This window comes from Scophthalmus maximus, chromosome 15, assembly GCF_022379125.1.
Source record: "Scophthalmus maximus strain ysfricsl-2021 chromosome 15, ASM2237912v1, whole genome shotgun sequence".
Classification (NCBI taxonomy): Eukaryota; Metazoa; Chordata; class Actinopteri; order Pleuronectiformes; family Scophthalmidae; genus Scophthalmus; species Scophthalmus maximus.
Window position 1 is genome coordinate 7,620,826 of NC_061529.1, and position 14,353 is coordinate 7,635,178.

The following is a 14,353-nucleotide window of genomic DNA, read 5'->3' on the forward strand; positions in this document are numbered from 1 at the left end:
ATTCTGACCAAAATGGTTGTTTTTTTTAAAAGATACATGTCTGGATCTTTTGTCTCATCGTCAACTGACTACACGTTTCCTTCTGCCACTGACCTTTTCTCTTTGTTTTCAGATGCAGAACATTTTGGACCAGGTTGTGATGCATCTACAGGCTTCAGGTCATCTCACTGGGTTGAATTGGCAGATAAGAATGAGTAAGAGACGTTATTTTTTAATAATATGACGCAATGACTGTATATAAATTTCACACTTTATGCCTCTAGAAGAGTAAAAAGTACTGGTTGCATGTTAAGACAAAACAGAGTGTCGAGGGAGAGGCAACTTCGCAATGTTTCCAGTTTCTCTACAGAAAAAGAGACAAACATTAAAAACAAGACAAAGAGTTTAGATTCCATCAATTTTATTTCATTTATAGACTTTCAAACAAACTTGTACAAATTGCAAAACAGCTTTTGGTAACACCTCATTGTTTTCTTATCGTCATTAAGAAATAAATTAAGTGAATAAAAAGTAAACACTGTGAAGAGAGAACACAGAAAGAAGAACACCACAGAGCTAAAAGAAATTAAAAAAAGAGAGAAAAGAAAGAGGCAACTGTTTTCTAAAAAAAAAAAGAAAGTCAACTGCAAATCTCAAGTGCTTAACCGGGCTAATCGCTGGTCGGCTGAGAAGACAACTGAAGTACCTCCAACATTTTGTACTGGCATAGTGATGAAGAACCCATCTTGAGCTGTCGAGTTTGATTCATCAGATTTGTGTGAGTTTGCACTGTAATGCTGTATTTGCACACCAGGTGGGGTCACAATCATACAACCAAATTCCCTGGTCCCGGCAGCCACTTCTAACTCCGCCGGTTTTTCATATTCCGTACCTGGACAAGTTGGGTGATGGGGATAGAGGGTGGCTGGTATTTTTTCGCTATAAATCAATGGGAGAATATGGGGAAAATTATCTTGATGTGAACCAATAATAATGACTGATAAATACACCAAGGAAAATATCTACCAGCTCTGTTTGAGAAGCGGCGTGTCTGTGTGTGGGTGTGGATTTGGGAACCCGTAACAGAGTTGGGGGGGGTGGATGCCCAGAGAGCGTTGTGTTCGTGTAGAGCGCGTCCACTGACAGCAGCATCTGATTCAGCCACTATATTTCATTCAAGCCGGTCCCTTCACATTCTTTGCTACTCATATAGTGTGGTGGACTTTTGCAACGGAGGGTGAAGTATACGAAGTAGGCTTGTGCACAACAACCACAGGCTTTAATGAGTTCGAACGGCTGAACTGGAATTGGAGAGATGTTATTTGTGTCTACAGCTTTAGCACTGCCCGCAAACATCAGTCTCATTAAAATACATTGGAGGGATTCTCTCTGCATTTTGAGAGATCAAGGCAAAACAATATTCATTCTCCATTTTGTTGTTGTCAAACTGAAAATAATTCCGCTGACTTGGTCACGTTGCCCCTCTACACAGAGGAGGCGTTTCCTCCCGTGACACGGAACCTCAGAAAACCTCAAATGGCATCGGAAGTAAAACCACCAAATTGATTATTTGTTAATAATATCAAAAATACCAACAAACAGGCAAAAAAACAACAACCAAAAACAGATTGGTCAGAGCAAATTTATGTACACATACACATTAAGAAAAGAGCTGTCAGTGGAGTTGGGGAGGGGGTGGGTGAGTGGGGAGAAAGAGGAGGAAGATTTGGGCAATTAGATAAGCCCCATATCTTTGCTATACAGGGGAGTTACAGGGGTTGCCATGGTGGCAGACCAAGGACAGACAAGGTAAGAAGGAGGGGAGGAGCCAAGGCGTATATGTACGTTCACCTCTTCTTGGGGGCTTGGGTGGTGCGGGGTGGGGTGACGGGCCGACCAGAATTTACACCACCATACTGGTACTTGGCCTTCTTCTCTGAGGGCTTTAGGATCTTTAAAACACAAAGGCAAAAAAACAGAGTGAGAGAGAAGAAATTATATGTGTGCCTTTTTAAAAGCATATACGTGTCCCTAGAGTATTTTACTCTACCTGGAACGAGCACATGAGGGATTCATCGACGCTCATCATGCCGCCTGCGTTGTCAAACTCCCCGCAGTAGTTTGGAGCAGAGAAAAGTGTAACCAGTTGGCGTTTGGCAAAGAACTCGTAACCATCCTCCACAACCTGTTAGAAGACACGTGATATTATTCCAACGCCTACAGCAATCAATACATAAAAAACAAAAACAAAAAGGACCTTCTGCTACTTGCAGAATCCCACTTAGCTATCGAGGGTGTACAAAACCACCTACACCTGAATCAATATCAAAGACCCAATGCAGAGTAAAAATATCTGCGGCTCTTCTGCTAGCAGTTGACTCGTTTAATCTAAAATCAAATGTATTGTGTTGCAAACCATAGCTTCTCGTTCTCTGAATTACTTTCCATTTTTCATAAGAAAAAAACAATATACTGATAATGACTAAGTACTGGGAGAGAATATATGAAATGGGAGCAGGGAATCAGGGGCTAAACTTTTGCACCAGGTCTGATAATATGTGGTTGAGCTCTGGGGACTGTGTCTTTGTATCAGCAAAGTCCTTATGGGCAAGTCTCGCTGCTCGTCGGCCAGCTTGGCAACGCCCCCAGGCAGTTATTTAGGGACCCTGCAAGAACAGTTGCTTGCAGTGTGAGCTTCTTGCGTATTACACTTCATATCCAGGCTGTCTACCTTAATTCCCTTCACAATTACCTGGTGGGCTCTGCAGATGAGGTCCAGGTCATGGCGGTTGAGGAACTTGCTGACCACGTCGGCCCCGAAGGTGAAGGAGACCCCGCGGTCGTTCTCTCCCCAGCCTTGTACGTCCTTATCTGGGTCTGACCACAAGAGGTCGCACAGCAGGCCTGAGCGACGCACACGGAGAGGGGAGATGGAAAAAAGAAGAAAAAAAAAAGGTCACACGTGTCAGGGAGGAGTTGAAAGAAGAGCACAGACTGACAACAGGGAGGAAGAATGTGCCAAAAAAAACAAAAAAAAAACAGCTGACTTTGCTGATGTGACACAGAAGATCTACTGATGCAATAGTTGTTCGTGTTTCGGGGAAGAGAGAGGCAGGGAGAAATCCAGCAGAGGTAAACTTTCGGTTTCAAGGACGAGCATGCACCAAAGTAAACGCAGACACAAGCACACTACCTGTATCAGGCACATCTGTTGGCCTCATGATCCTGCGAATCTGCTCCATTGACTGCAAGTCAGGAGATAGCCCTGAAACAGAAATTAAAGAGGAGTTAATATACAAACAGCCACTGTTCAGATTTGGGAAGAGGTCAGAGGTCAAGGTCAAAGGCAGCTCTCTCACCGCCATGGCAGCAGAAGATCTTCTCATCAATAATAGCAGCAATGGGGAGGCAGTTGAAGCAATCAGTGAAGGTCTTCCACAACTTGATGTTGAACCTGCGCTTACCTGTTGGAGCACACAAATGCATATTAATTGTACCATGATGACATAGATACTTCAGGGATGTTTGTTGTGCAGGACGAGTGTATTTCTACCCACACTCATCGTAGAAGCCGTAGATGCGGTTGATGGAGGCACACTCGTGGTTGCCCCTGAGCAGAAAAAAGTTCTCGGGGTATTTGATCTTGTAGGCCAACAGGAGGCAGATGGTTTCCAGGGACTGCTTCCCTCTGTCCACGTAGTCGCCCAGGAAAAGATAGTTTGCCTCTGGAGGGAAGCCGCCGTACTCAAACAGCCTCAGCAGATCTGTGTACTGGCCATGGATGTCACCTGAGGGGAGAGGGTGTGAGAGGCCAGAGGGGAGACGAGCTGTTAATTCGACAAGTGACAGTGCTGTAGGTGCAGCGGCCTAGGAACTTAGAGAGGCGAACAATGAGATGGATTTAAGATAGTTGTGCAAAAGGGAAGAGATTATAAAAAATAAAGTGGTGATGCAGTTTTTGGAGACAGAAAGGAAAAATGAACTGCAGGATAATGTTTTTAGTTTGTCCATCTCCAAAACAAACATTAACCCTCATGTATGCATGCACACCAAATCAAAAACCTTGGATATACGACTCTGGCTCTGCTTTACTGTGCCATGGATATACACACTAATTTAGCCATTACAGCCGCTATCAGATCAATGCCGTGGCCCGTGGGACACGAACTAGCAATTGAAAGAACGCTTCCAATCCAGGCTAATCACGAAAATAAAGGACGCACATCCACATATTTTTCAGGAACCAACTTTAATTTTAACAGCTCTCCCAGGATTCAGGGTCGGCCTCTCCTCTCTTTGACATCAGGCAGCAATGAGCCGGCGGCATCTCTCACCGAAGCACAGGATCTCTGCGGGGGGAGCCTCGCTTTTCATCACCTAGCCAAGACCTGCTTCCTTTTATATCCTCTCGCACCGAGAAGAGCTGCTCCAATTTGGGCCGAGTGCTCCAGACACAGATGACTGCAGAGCCTCACCAGGAGCAGCTTGCACAATAATCACAGGCTTCATTGTGACCAAAACGGAAAGTAAATTCATGTGCCACACTCTTTTTATGGCAATGCATCATTACAAGATGGCACCAAATACAAATTAAAATAGGTCTTGTTAAACCGTGCTGCTGTCTGGCCCCTGAGATTAAAAGGTCCAACAGAAATTGCAACTTTATGCTGGAGACATGAGTGGCTGGCATGTTTTTTGTTTTTTTCTTCTTCCACGGTGCCTGTCAGTGATCTAGGCACCAAAACACAAACCACGACTGGCATCGAACCTATATGCTGACAAAGGCCTACATTAAATTTTTCCTGTGTCTATGCACAGCATGTGAAAGCACATCATATATGAACAGTTCTGAATGTTCTGAAAGTATATTTCGGACTTTGACTAATTTATATGTTTCATCATCAACCACAGAGCCCCAGCTTGCCATCTGCAGTTTTGATGCAAGTACTGGTAATGGTAACAACATCACAGTCCTTCACATGAATAATACAATATCAATACTTCAATGAGAGAAAGTCTTAAAGTATTAATGCGGTTTCTACAGTAACATAATCTAGGTCACTAATTTTGGGTTTTACCTTCTCTAAGGAAGAGTAAAAGGGGGGATGGAAGGTGGGATTCACAAAAGGATTCTTAGAAATGTTCCGATATAATTTCTCCCTTCCTGATACCGAGTACCGATCCGATACCAGTGTATTTTCAAAAATAACAACTATATAATGTATTTTAACAGTATTATGCAACTAACCCTGCATGGAAGTGATGATTGTTTGGCCTGACTCAGGTTAAACCCTTTGAACGACAGATACATACAGAGAATGAATGTCATAGAACTTCTTTTATTATCTAGCTTGACAGTCATAACTGAGAAAGAACACAAACAAATAAATCTAGGAATAAACAACAATCGCTTCCCTTGGCCTCGGTGAACTCTGTGTGATGGTTCTTCAAATGCTTTATGTGATTGCTTGCCCTGTAATAAGCAACACAAGTGCCATCCCTTGAAACTGAAGTCTTGCAAACGGCACAAATTGTCATTTTTTCTTGTGGGACTTTCCAGAGTGAAATATTGCCAAATTGCGGACATTTTCTCCAACACTACACTACCAGAAGTCATTCCTTCTGAAGACAGTACTCGCCAGTGGCAGTGCAGTGCACCTGCTGTTTTGGAGCGGCATATAAAAAGTGATTTCCCGGGGACACAAAATAGCAGTTTTATCTGAGTGAAACTCATATACTTTAAATTCATGGTATCGGATCGGTCCATAGATCCGGGCTGATGCCTGACCCGGCATTTTCAGCTGTATCGGAGGAATTTCCAAGTCCGGTATTGATATCGGAACATATCTAATTCTTTTTTAAAGATTTCTGTTTCATAGCAAACGATCACTGCACTTTTTATGTTCCAGTTATTGTTATTTTTTTTTTATGTAATTCTGTGACAATAGCAATGTTGCTAGGCATTTCTTTATAATTCTGTCTTTGGCCTATGTAGTTTGAGTCTTGTGACTAAAGCTGAAAACACAGACTTTTATCATCACAGGTTCCATTTTAGCGTTGGTCAACAGAGTAAACACAGATGACTGAGAAAACACAGAGGACATCACTTAGAAAACAATCATTCCTGCTTACGGCTGCACCAAAACAGGAAAGGTCCTGAGGCAGTAAACCAGTAGAGTTGTTCATTTAAGCTGCAGTTTCCTCGGGAAAAAAAAGGAAAAAGAAAAGTAGGAGTAAAGCCAGATTTGGATCAAATGGTAGACGCAGACACATGGCAGCATAAACTGTAATCTCTGCAGCAGCAGCTGGAGGTGAGTGAACTTTGTAAGAGCAGGGCTAACTTCAGCTGAGCTGGGGCTCTGTAGTAAAACCCTGGATAAACTGGATTATAAAATAATTCTCTTTTATTCATGGGCCATACCAAACCACTTCTTAGCTTAGCTGATATTTTCACTGCAGTGTATTATTTTTGTGTCTCTTTCTGCCTCAGAATGATTCGGCGGCCAGAGCGTGATTGGCTGTCAGTTTGAAAAAGTCCTGAGTTTTAGACCAACTATCGTCAACTCCTCACTGGGAGTTGCGCCATGAACGAGTGCAGTCTGAGTTATTGCTGTGTGCTTGAGTTTGTGAGCTTCGCAAGCCCACAACTTTCTATTCAGTCGCCCCCTGCCTGCCTTCTCACAAGGAAGTGTAGGATGACAGTGAATTATTTACCCAGAACTGCCTCTGCAGTGTCCAAACAGTCCGGGAATAGAAGCGCAGAGATTCAGGGTTTAAAAAGCAAAGGCGAAAGGCAGAAAGCTAAAAGAAAAAGCTGAACTTGAGGCCAGTCTTATAAATGAGCAAGATTTGTCTCAAAAGACAATATAAAAGCACAGGTCAAAAGAAGCTCTAAAATAATAAAAGTGCACAGTAATCTTAGTCAGCACTCGTGTGTGTGGCACACAACTGGATATTTATGGCAGAACGTTCCTCACAACAAGGAAAACAGGTCGATGTTATTTATAAAATATGTGCGAAAATGCTGTATACTATATGAACAAATAACATAAGCAGTATATTATTTCAATCATCAGTTGAAAAAACCAACAACAGTAAAGTAAATAAATGTACAGCTGTACTGATATAACAATGTGGAACATAAAAAATTACCTCGGGGTGAGAAATGAATACAAGTTGTCGACAATACTCATTTACTACATTTATTTCATTATTATCAGCTTTGTTATTATGATTTACAGTTTGAAGCATTTTAGTATTCAAAGTTTCTCTGAGAATAGGATTTAGTTTTCTGTCCGTCAAATTCTGGGATGTATTCATGGAATTTACCTGATTTAAGCTTCTCTGACAGACTCTGACAGGTAATTTTGGTCAAGAAAATAAAAGCCTCACGAATGAAATATTAAAGAACATATTACACGTTTTTTTGCCCAAGCCCATGTGAACAATGAAATCATGTTTTTCTTTCTGTTATTATTCTTCCTGTTCATATTGGCTGTGAGGAGAGCCTGTCTAAAAGTCGAGATCAGCTTTATAGTCAATTTCTTCACATGTACCAGACATACAAAGGAAAAGAGACGTCAGTAGAAGTGACAGGTTGACAAAATCCACAGGCATCGTTCTGTGCAAAAAAAAAAGTATCGAGAAGTTAATGTGAAGCTTATATTGTGCTCAAGCAGTCCGAGTTTGTCAAATCACCTTTTTTTTTTCTTGGAACAGTGGACAGTGTTTTCATACTGATCTGCAGTGACAGGGCAGAAAGAACACGAGGACGTCCCTCATCTATTCCAGAGTACATCTTCAGATTCAAAATACATTTTGTCACGGAAAGTTGACCGGTGGATTTTGTGTCACATCCCTTCGACACTAAACCACAATAAGAAGGGATCTCTTATGCAGAGGAGGAATGATTACAGCAAACAAATCCTGTTTTAATGTCCACATGGACACGTCACACCTGGCAAGTGTTTGAACTTGAGACCAGGCAGCTCTGAGAGTTTGAAAAGGTTTGATAAATATTACCACAAAATCCAAGCAGTAAAAACACAGCCAGCCATGTTTGTGGCCTTTCTTTAGCTAATTCAACAGGCTAACAAATCAATTACATTTAGATTCCCCACGATTGTTGGCCGATAAGTGTAAGGTAACTGTAAGGTCTCTACAGTCTGTACTGGTGCTCCAACATTCTGCCATCATTGTGGGTTAAAAGCAAGTAATCGGCCTGAAGTTGCGAGTGGCAGCAACAGAACAAAGAAAGCAAAGAGAGACAAAGAAAACCCCTCACGGTGACAAATAACCCTGCCTCAAACTCATGCATATTTTAGAGTCATGTGTCAGGGTCACATGTACAAAGACAGAGGCAATCGAGACCATTAAAACCAATTATACAGATCACTGTAGTACCAAACACATAGCAACAAGCAATGAGACATATGAGGTACAATGTGAGGTCTAAATGAAAGAAATCCAACAAAGTAAACGTGCGTTAGGACATATGGTATGTGTAGAGACATGCGTGAGCTGTGTGCACGCCTGGGTGTATAAAGTATTGAAGCCTGTGTACTGTATTTTCAAAGACTGACACATGTATTAGACGGTTCAGAGTTGTTTGCTGTTGCCGCACTACACTGGGGGGAGAGATAAAGCGTGTGGGAGTATGCTGAGATGTGCAAGGAGCCAGCTAGAGATAGTGATGAAGCATTTCAACTGTTTTGAAGAAGCAAACTTGCGAACGCGCGGCTTCTTTGCTCTATACTTTGGTTTGTGTATGTACAGTGACAGTGATACATGTTCTGTGTACATGTTTGCAATTCCACCACATGTATCCGTCTGTAACAAACACAGGGCAGGCGAGTCAAAGAGAATAACAATGGCTTAATATATGGTCCAGGCTGAGGCAGCGTTATCCCGTCTGGTTACATAAGTAAACTCTGCGTCAAAGAAATAGATTGCTGCCGTCGGCTGTGCAGACCAGGCTGCGCTCGGAGGAGTGGGAGTTTGCCACCGGTGCGCCCGACTCCTCAGAGACAGAACGGAGCATTCTGTTTGAGCTGCTCTTTTGGAAATCGAGATGACGACGCTATTTAACATTTGTCGAGGACGAAATATCCGAGCTGCATACAGTACTTGTAACATAAATTAATGGACCGCAGAAAAAAATAAATAAAGTGCTGACATTTTGTCATCTGTATGTGTCATTACCTTTAATATGATTAATTACTCACCTCAAGTGCAGTGTGTCGACTCGAGTCGTGGGGGAAATTGCACAGTGGCACTGCGTTCGTTTTCGAGAATCAAGAGGGTATTTGGCAGACAGCTAATGCTTGTGGCAATGACAATTTTTTTATTTAACTTTTTAAGCTGCTTTTTTCAGTTTATGCCTTTGATTTCCCTGTGCTTGTAAACATCTCACTTTAGAAGTGCTTAAGAGAAAATGCCAACGGGAGAGCATGTTACACAGCACAGAGAGAAGCATAAAGCCAGTAAACAAGCAAAAATAAGCGTAACGTGGTGAGGAAATGAACTTAAACAAGTGTAGACATAGACACCACTGACCACAGATCTTCAGGGGCGCCTCAAGCTCCAGCAGGATGGGCTGGCTGAGGAAGATCTCCCTGGATTTGATGCAGAGGCCGCGCACCTCTGCCTCCGTCATCTGGACTATCTTCCCCGGGCGACATCCCCGCACTGGATGGAGAAGAGAGAAAACGTGTTGTCAGGGCTATCAACTTATATCATCAGTGTTAAATGTTGTGTATCAACTCCGAGACACCCCCACCACCACCACCACCACCATCAAACACCAGAATGAGGCCATGATAGAATAATTTGCACCCAATGGGGAAAGAAAACCAAACCACAAAGCAATCTTAAAATCTGATGAGCTGTGGGCGTAATGATTATGTAGCTCACGGCTGCTCGGTCTCGGTCATACTTTAGAAACCGACTGCTTAGACTTCAAGAGCAGCTTGCATCTTCAGCAGTGGTGTGGGTTTATTGGCTGTGTAGTTGCACTCTTAGCTCAGAAGCCTACTTTCTGGGGTTGTGCCACAGCTCTGGGTGCAGATTTATCTTCGACTGAGGAAAAGAGGAGTGAGAATTGCAAACATTGGCTACAGTCAGCAGTTGGAATTGAAAAGTGGAAATATAAATGTAAATATATGAAAAAAAACAACCTGCTTCCTTTTCATTTTACCTGGAGGCCAGAATATATGAATAAATTTAAGGTTTCATATACAGTAGGTTAAAAAAATCTAGTCTGAAATATTTGATATTTGATTATATATTTCTGTTTATGACAGCCTGGTCAGCGCCATATCTCTTGAAGACAGATTCAAACGAGCGAGAGAACAGACGGGTGCTAATGGTAAACATAAGCTAAAATGCAAATATAAATGAATAGTAGACTGAAGAAGGCTCTTACAATACTGATACAAAATGAGCAATTGTTCCTTCTCAGTTAAACTATACACAAATAGTAAATGATAGTCGGACTGCAGCCCCTTTTAACTTGAGTCCTAGTTTGACATCACATAAAAAGCAAATGAAAGCACTGCCTGAAGACGGACCATTGAAGATGGAAACAAAAGTAATCTACAAATGTTTAACTGAGGAATTATGTCATAATAAGCCCCAAAGCTTGACGCCCACTACAGGATAGAAGAGCCTGGTGAAACAGATGAGTGTTTGTCATTTCCTTGGAGGAAACAAAATGAAAAAGAATGGCCAAACGGAGGGCAGTTTGAAAAAGGTGATTGACTTGTGAGGACTTGCCGACGCTTAGTGAATGTGTTTTTTTGTGTGCATACACTAAAGCACACAGGCAATGCTACTTAAACACTGTACTCAGACTCCCTCACTGTCTCATTAGTCAAGAGAGAAGCGGAAGAACCAGAGCAACATGAATCCTCACAGACAGTGAATCTGTGAGCCAAAAAAAAAGAGGCTATTCTGGGGCTCCAACATCAATTGTATCTGCACTGCTTCACACTCTGAGCACGCTGTGTGAGGCGTAACAGAGGTCGGGCTCTTCAGACTACGGTCGGGCCTCATCAGAGCTCAGCTCGAATTGCTCAGTGTGCTCGGTTTTTAACACTGACTGAACCTCTCACTGTTTGCACTTCTTCTGCAAGCTGGCACTTTTGAAAGAGATTACATCTCTTCATGGGATGGTCGTCCACTAACCAGAAGGTCAGCGGTTCGATCCCCGCTTCCCCCAGACTACATGCACTGCAAGTGTCATCGATCATCAGTGTGAATGTGAAAGAAGAAAAAAAACAAGAGTAGTAAATAGCAGTGCTGTATGAATGTGTGTGTGAATGGGTCATTGTGACTTGTGCTGTTAAGCACTTTGAGTGGTTGATAAGACAAGAAATGCTCTATATAAATAAAGTCCACTTACCATTGGTGCTGAAGATCAGAAAATGCCAATGAATGTGATTCAAACTAAATATCTACATCTATATAATAACCATTGAAAGAGACAGAGCTCCGTGGAAATCCATACAAAGCTAGTAAAATATTTGTTTTATTACATGAAAGGTGTCAGATGTCGATAAAATGTCAGAAGTAGTTTGTTAACATCTTCGAAAAGTAAAATCCAGAAAGGGGAATGGGAGATGGCGTTCTGCTTGGCTTGATGCATGTTACTTCCAAAACACATCCATGATTAATTCAGTAACTTTTTTCACACCGTTAAACTAACAAAAGTTTAGTGGTACACGCCACAAATTCACTTGCACCACAGGCTTTATACCAAAAAACAACAACAACAAAACTTGAAAAGATGGCACAAGGATTAATTGAATATTAAAATAGTTGCCGATTCATTTTCTGTCGACTGAATTAGTCTTTGTAATTATTTCAGCCCCTGACGGTGAAAGAGGGACCTGAGAAACTGGCAGGACACCGACACCATGTTCTGTGCTTTGTGCTTGTTTTATTAAGTCTACATGGAAACTAATAAAACATACGTTTCTTATTTTTGGTCTAATTAACCGTATAAGACCAAAAACCAAAACTTCATTCTGCCTCACATTACAAACAATTATGTAAGAGACCTATGAGAAGCCAAACCAGTAAGTCAAGTACAGTCACTTCTTTTATTTGTCTGAAACAATAGACACCATCATCATTTCGCGGCAACAAGATCAAAGCGAAAACTGACCCCTTGTGAAACACGCCGATGCCAAACCTGACTCGTGAAACAATATGAGCAGCACAGTCAACGAGTCACCACCAAAGTGAAGTGAAGTGGCATGCTGCAAGTCGCAGCTGACAAATACTGACTACTGCAAACCTTCAGATGACCGATGACCATCAATGTGTAACACTTGCAGATCGGGACTTTAGTTTATTTTCCAATCAATTTGTCCACGTTATAACTAAAGTTGACTCCTTTAAAATCGGACGGCGGTGAGACACCGAGCGCAGTTGCAGCGTGACAGCAACAGTTATAAATACCATATCTTAGCCTTTCAGTGCTGGCATCTCCAACAGAGTCACAGATACCGGAGGAAAGTATGCCAAGGACGGCTCAATTGACAGTGGTCTGGTCTGACTCAACGAATATCTCACGGGGGAAGAGAGAGAAAAAAAACATCTCTACTGCTGCCTTCTCTGCAGCAGGTAGACAGGCAACACAAAGGGTCTTGTGCACATCCCCACCTCTGCCAAATCCAAAATCAGGGTCCACAAACACACACCTTAACGAAACTCCTTTGATTCACAGAGCGCAAAGCCTTTAATGTGGTTGTGAACGAAGCAACACATGGCGATCGGTTTAGGTCAGGACAGGTCAGACGCGTTGGTACTAAATGTACTGGCGCGCTTACAGCGAGTGTGTGTGTGTGCACACCACGGGTCCAGTGTGCATGAGTGCACTGAATCACAACAACCCGCCCACCAAAAACACTCCTACAAACCCAGTGACACAAAAAAAGAATCACACTGCGAGTCAACTTCTGTCCAGGATGTAGTGATTCGAAAAGAGAAGACATTTCATCAGATCAGATCAAAATGAGCTACAGTCTTATGTATTTTTGGGGGGTGTTAAATCTCAAATGCAGGGCCTAATTCTACAGCTGGTTCCATCCGTCCAGCTGACTCATCTTCCCCAGTGAATGTGGCAGGAGCCGGGTCACCATTTCAAATTGAAGAGCCCATCACCAGGACACCTTAAAGAGGCGAATGTGAACCGTGTCACGGGCAGGGACCTTGGGGGGGGGGGGGGGAGGGGGCATGAATATCAACAAAACCTATATAATATAACCTATATACCTATATTAAATTAGGAAATACTACATGTATCAAAAGGGGGGGGCGGGGCGTCCCAGCCTCTCGTTCTGGACACATATTTCCAACATAAATTAGCCAGAACACAGCAAAAAAAATTAAAATAAATACATCAGTTTAATTAAAGGAGCTAAACGGCTAAAGGTGAAGACCCACTGAGTTGTCGGGAGCAGCGTGGCGCTTCGACTGCAGGAAACGGAGAAATGTAGGCGTTCACCAGCGCCAGTGTTTATAAACACGGCGGCTAACGGCTCCGTTAGCCGCAGCTAGCCGGGGATGCTCCGTGTAGCCGTTAGCCGCAGCTAGCCGGGGATGCTCCGTGTAGCCGTTAGCCGCAGCTAGCCGGGGATGCTCCGTGTAGCCGTTAGCCGCGCTAGCTTCCGGGCATCCGCTGCGTTCCGTGAGGCGACCGCGGCGTTTACGGAATAGAAGGCGTGGGGGAAAAACCCCGAGCCGCCGACAATGTTACACGTTTTATACAGCGTGAGTGTTGAAAGTGTGTTCACCTTCCAGCAGTCGAGAGATGAGGCTGTCCACGTTCAGTTCGCCCTCCGCCATCTTCGGAGCTTCGGACTGATGTTGCACACTGACTGTTGGCCGGGTCACTGCGCGCCGCCGCCACCAGGGGGCGCCGCGGTGGAGAGAACACTAACCGCAGACTTGACCGCCTTTACTCTACCTTTATGTTATTTATGGCTTTATATTTTCATGAGCACACCCTGTTTTGACTTCTGTCTAGTTTGAACGTTTTTATATTTGAAACGGATCAAAATAGAGGCGCGATTTATGTTCTATCTGCAGTGGTATCCAGGAATATCCAGATCATCAACTTTACAAACAGAAGTCATTATTATGAATTAAAATTAAAATCTTTAATAAGTGAAAGTGAAACATGTTGTCAGCAAAATTAACCTCTATGATTTATTTGGAAATGTGTAACTGCAATAATGTATTTAATACTGAGGTCACACAGTTAAAGGTGGTGTTGCACAGAACTACAATTACAATGTGAGATGTATCTAAGTTTTTGACCTATATAGCAACATGCCAGAATATAAGAACTATTCTTGTAATTCAGTCC

The 14,353-nt window shown here is 42.7% G+C and overlaps 1 protein-coding gene and 1 long non-coding RNA gene across 4 annotated transcripts in view; one reads left to right on the plus strand and one right to left on the minus strand.

Annotated features, from left to right (window-relative positions):
- The window catches only part of LOC118286478, a 53,315-nt gene extending 51,640 nt beyond the window's left edge, over positions 1-1,675 (plus strand). Inside the window, exon 3 of the long non-coding RNA XR_007032216.1 lies at positions 113-1,675. This is a non-coding gene — a long non-coding RNA (uncharacterized LOC118286478). The remainder of the gene's footprint in view (positions 1-112) is intronic.
- Positions 384-13,935, minus strand: LOC118286475 (serine/threonine-protein phosphatase PP1-beta catalytic subunit-like). 3 transcript variants are annotated; one of them, XM_047337802.1, is made up of 8 exons: positions 13,779-13,935; positions 9,535-9,666; positions 3,537-3,767; positions 3,339-3,443; positions 3,173-3,244; positions 2,732-2,883; positions 2,030-2,164; positions 384-1,931 (listed from the first exon to the last, which is right to left on the minus strand). In XM_047337802.1, the coding sequence occupies exons 1-8, from the start codon at positions 13,828-13,830 to the stop codon at positions 1,827-1,829; spliced, it is 984 nt and encodes a 327-aa protein (XP_047193758.1). In that variant the 5' UTR covers positions 13,831-13,935; the 3' UTR covers positions 384-1,826. The 3 variants fall into 3 exon arrangements, with proteins under 3 accessions (XP_047193758.1, XP_047193760.1, XP_047193759.1); XM_047337804.1 differs by lacking the exon at positions 13,779-13,935 and adding an exon at positions 12,442-12,594; XM_047337803.1 differs by lacking the exon at positions 13,779-13,935 and adding an exon at positions 9,914-9,933.
- Positions 13,936-14,353: the final 418 nt, after the last annotated feature.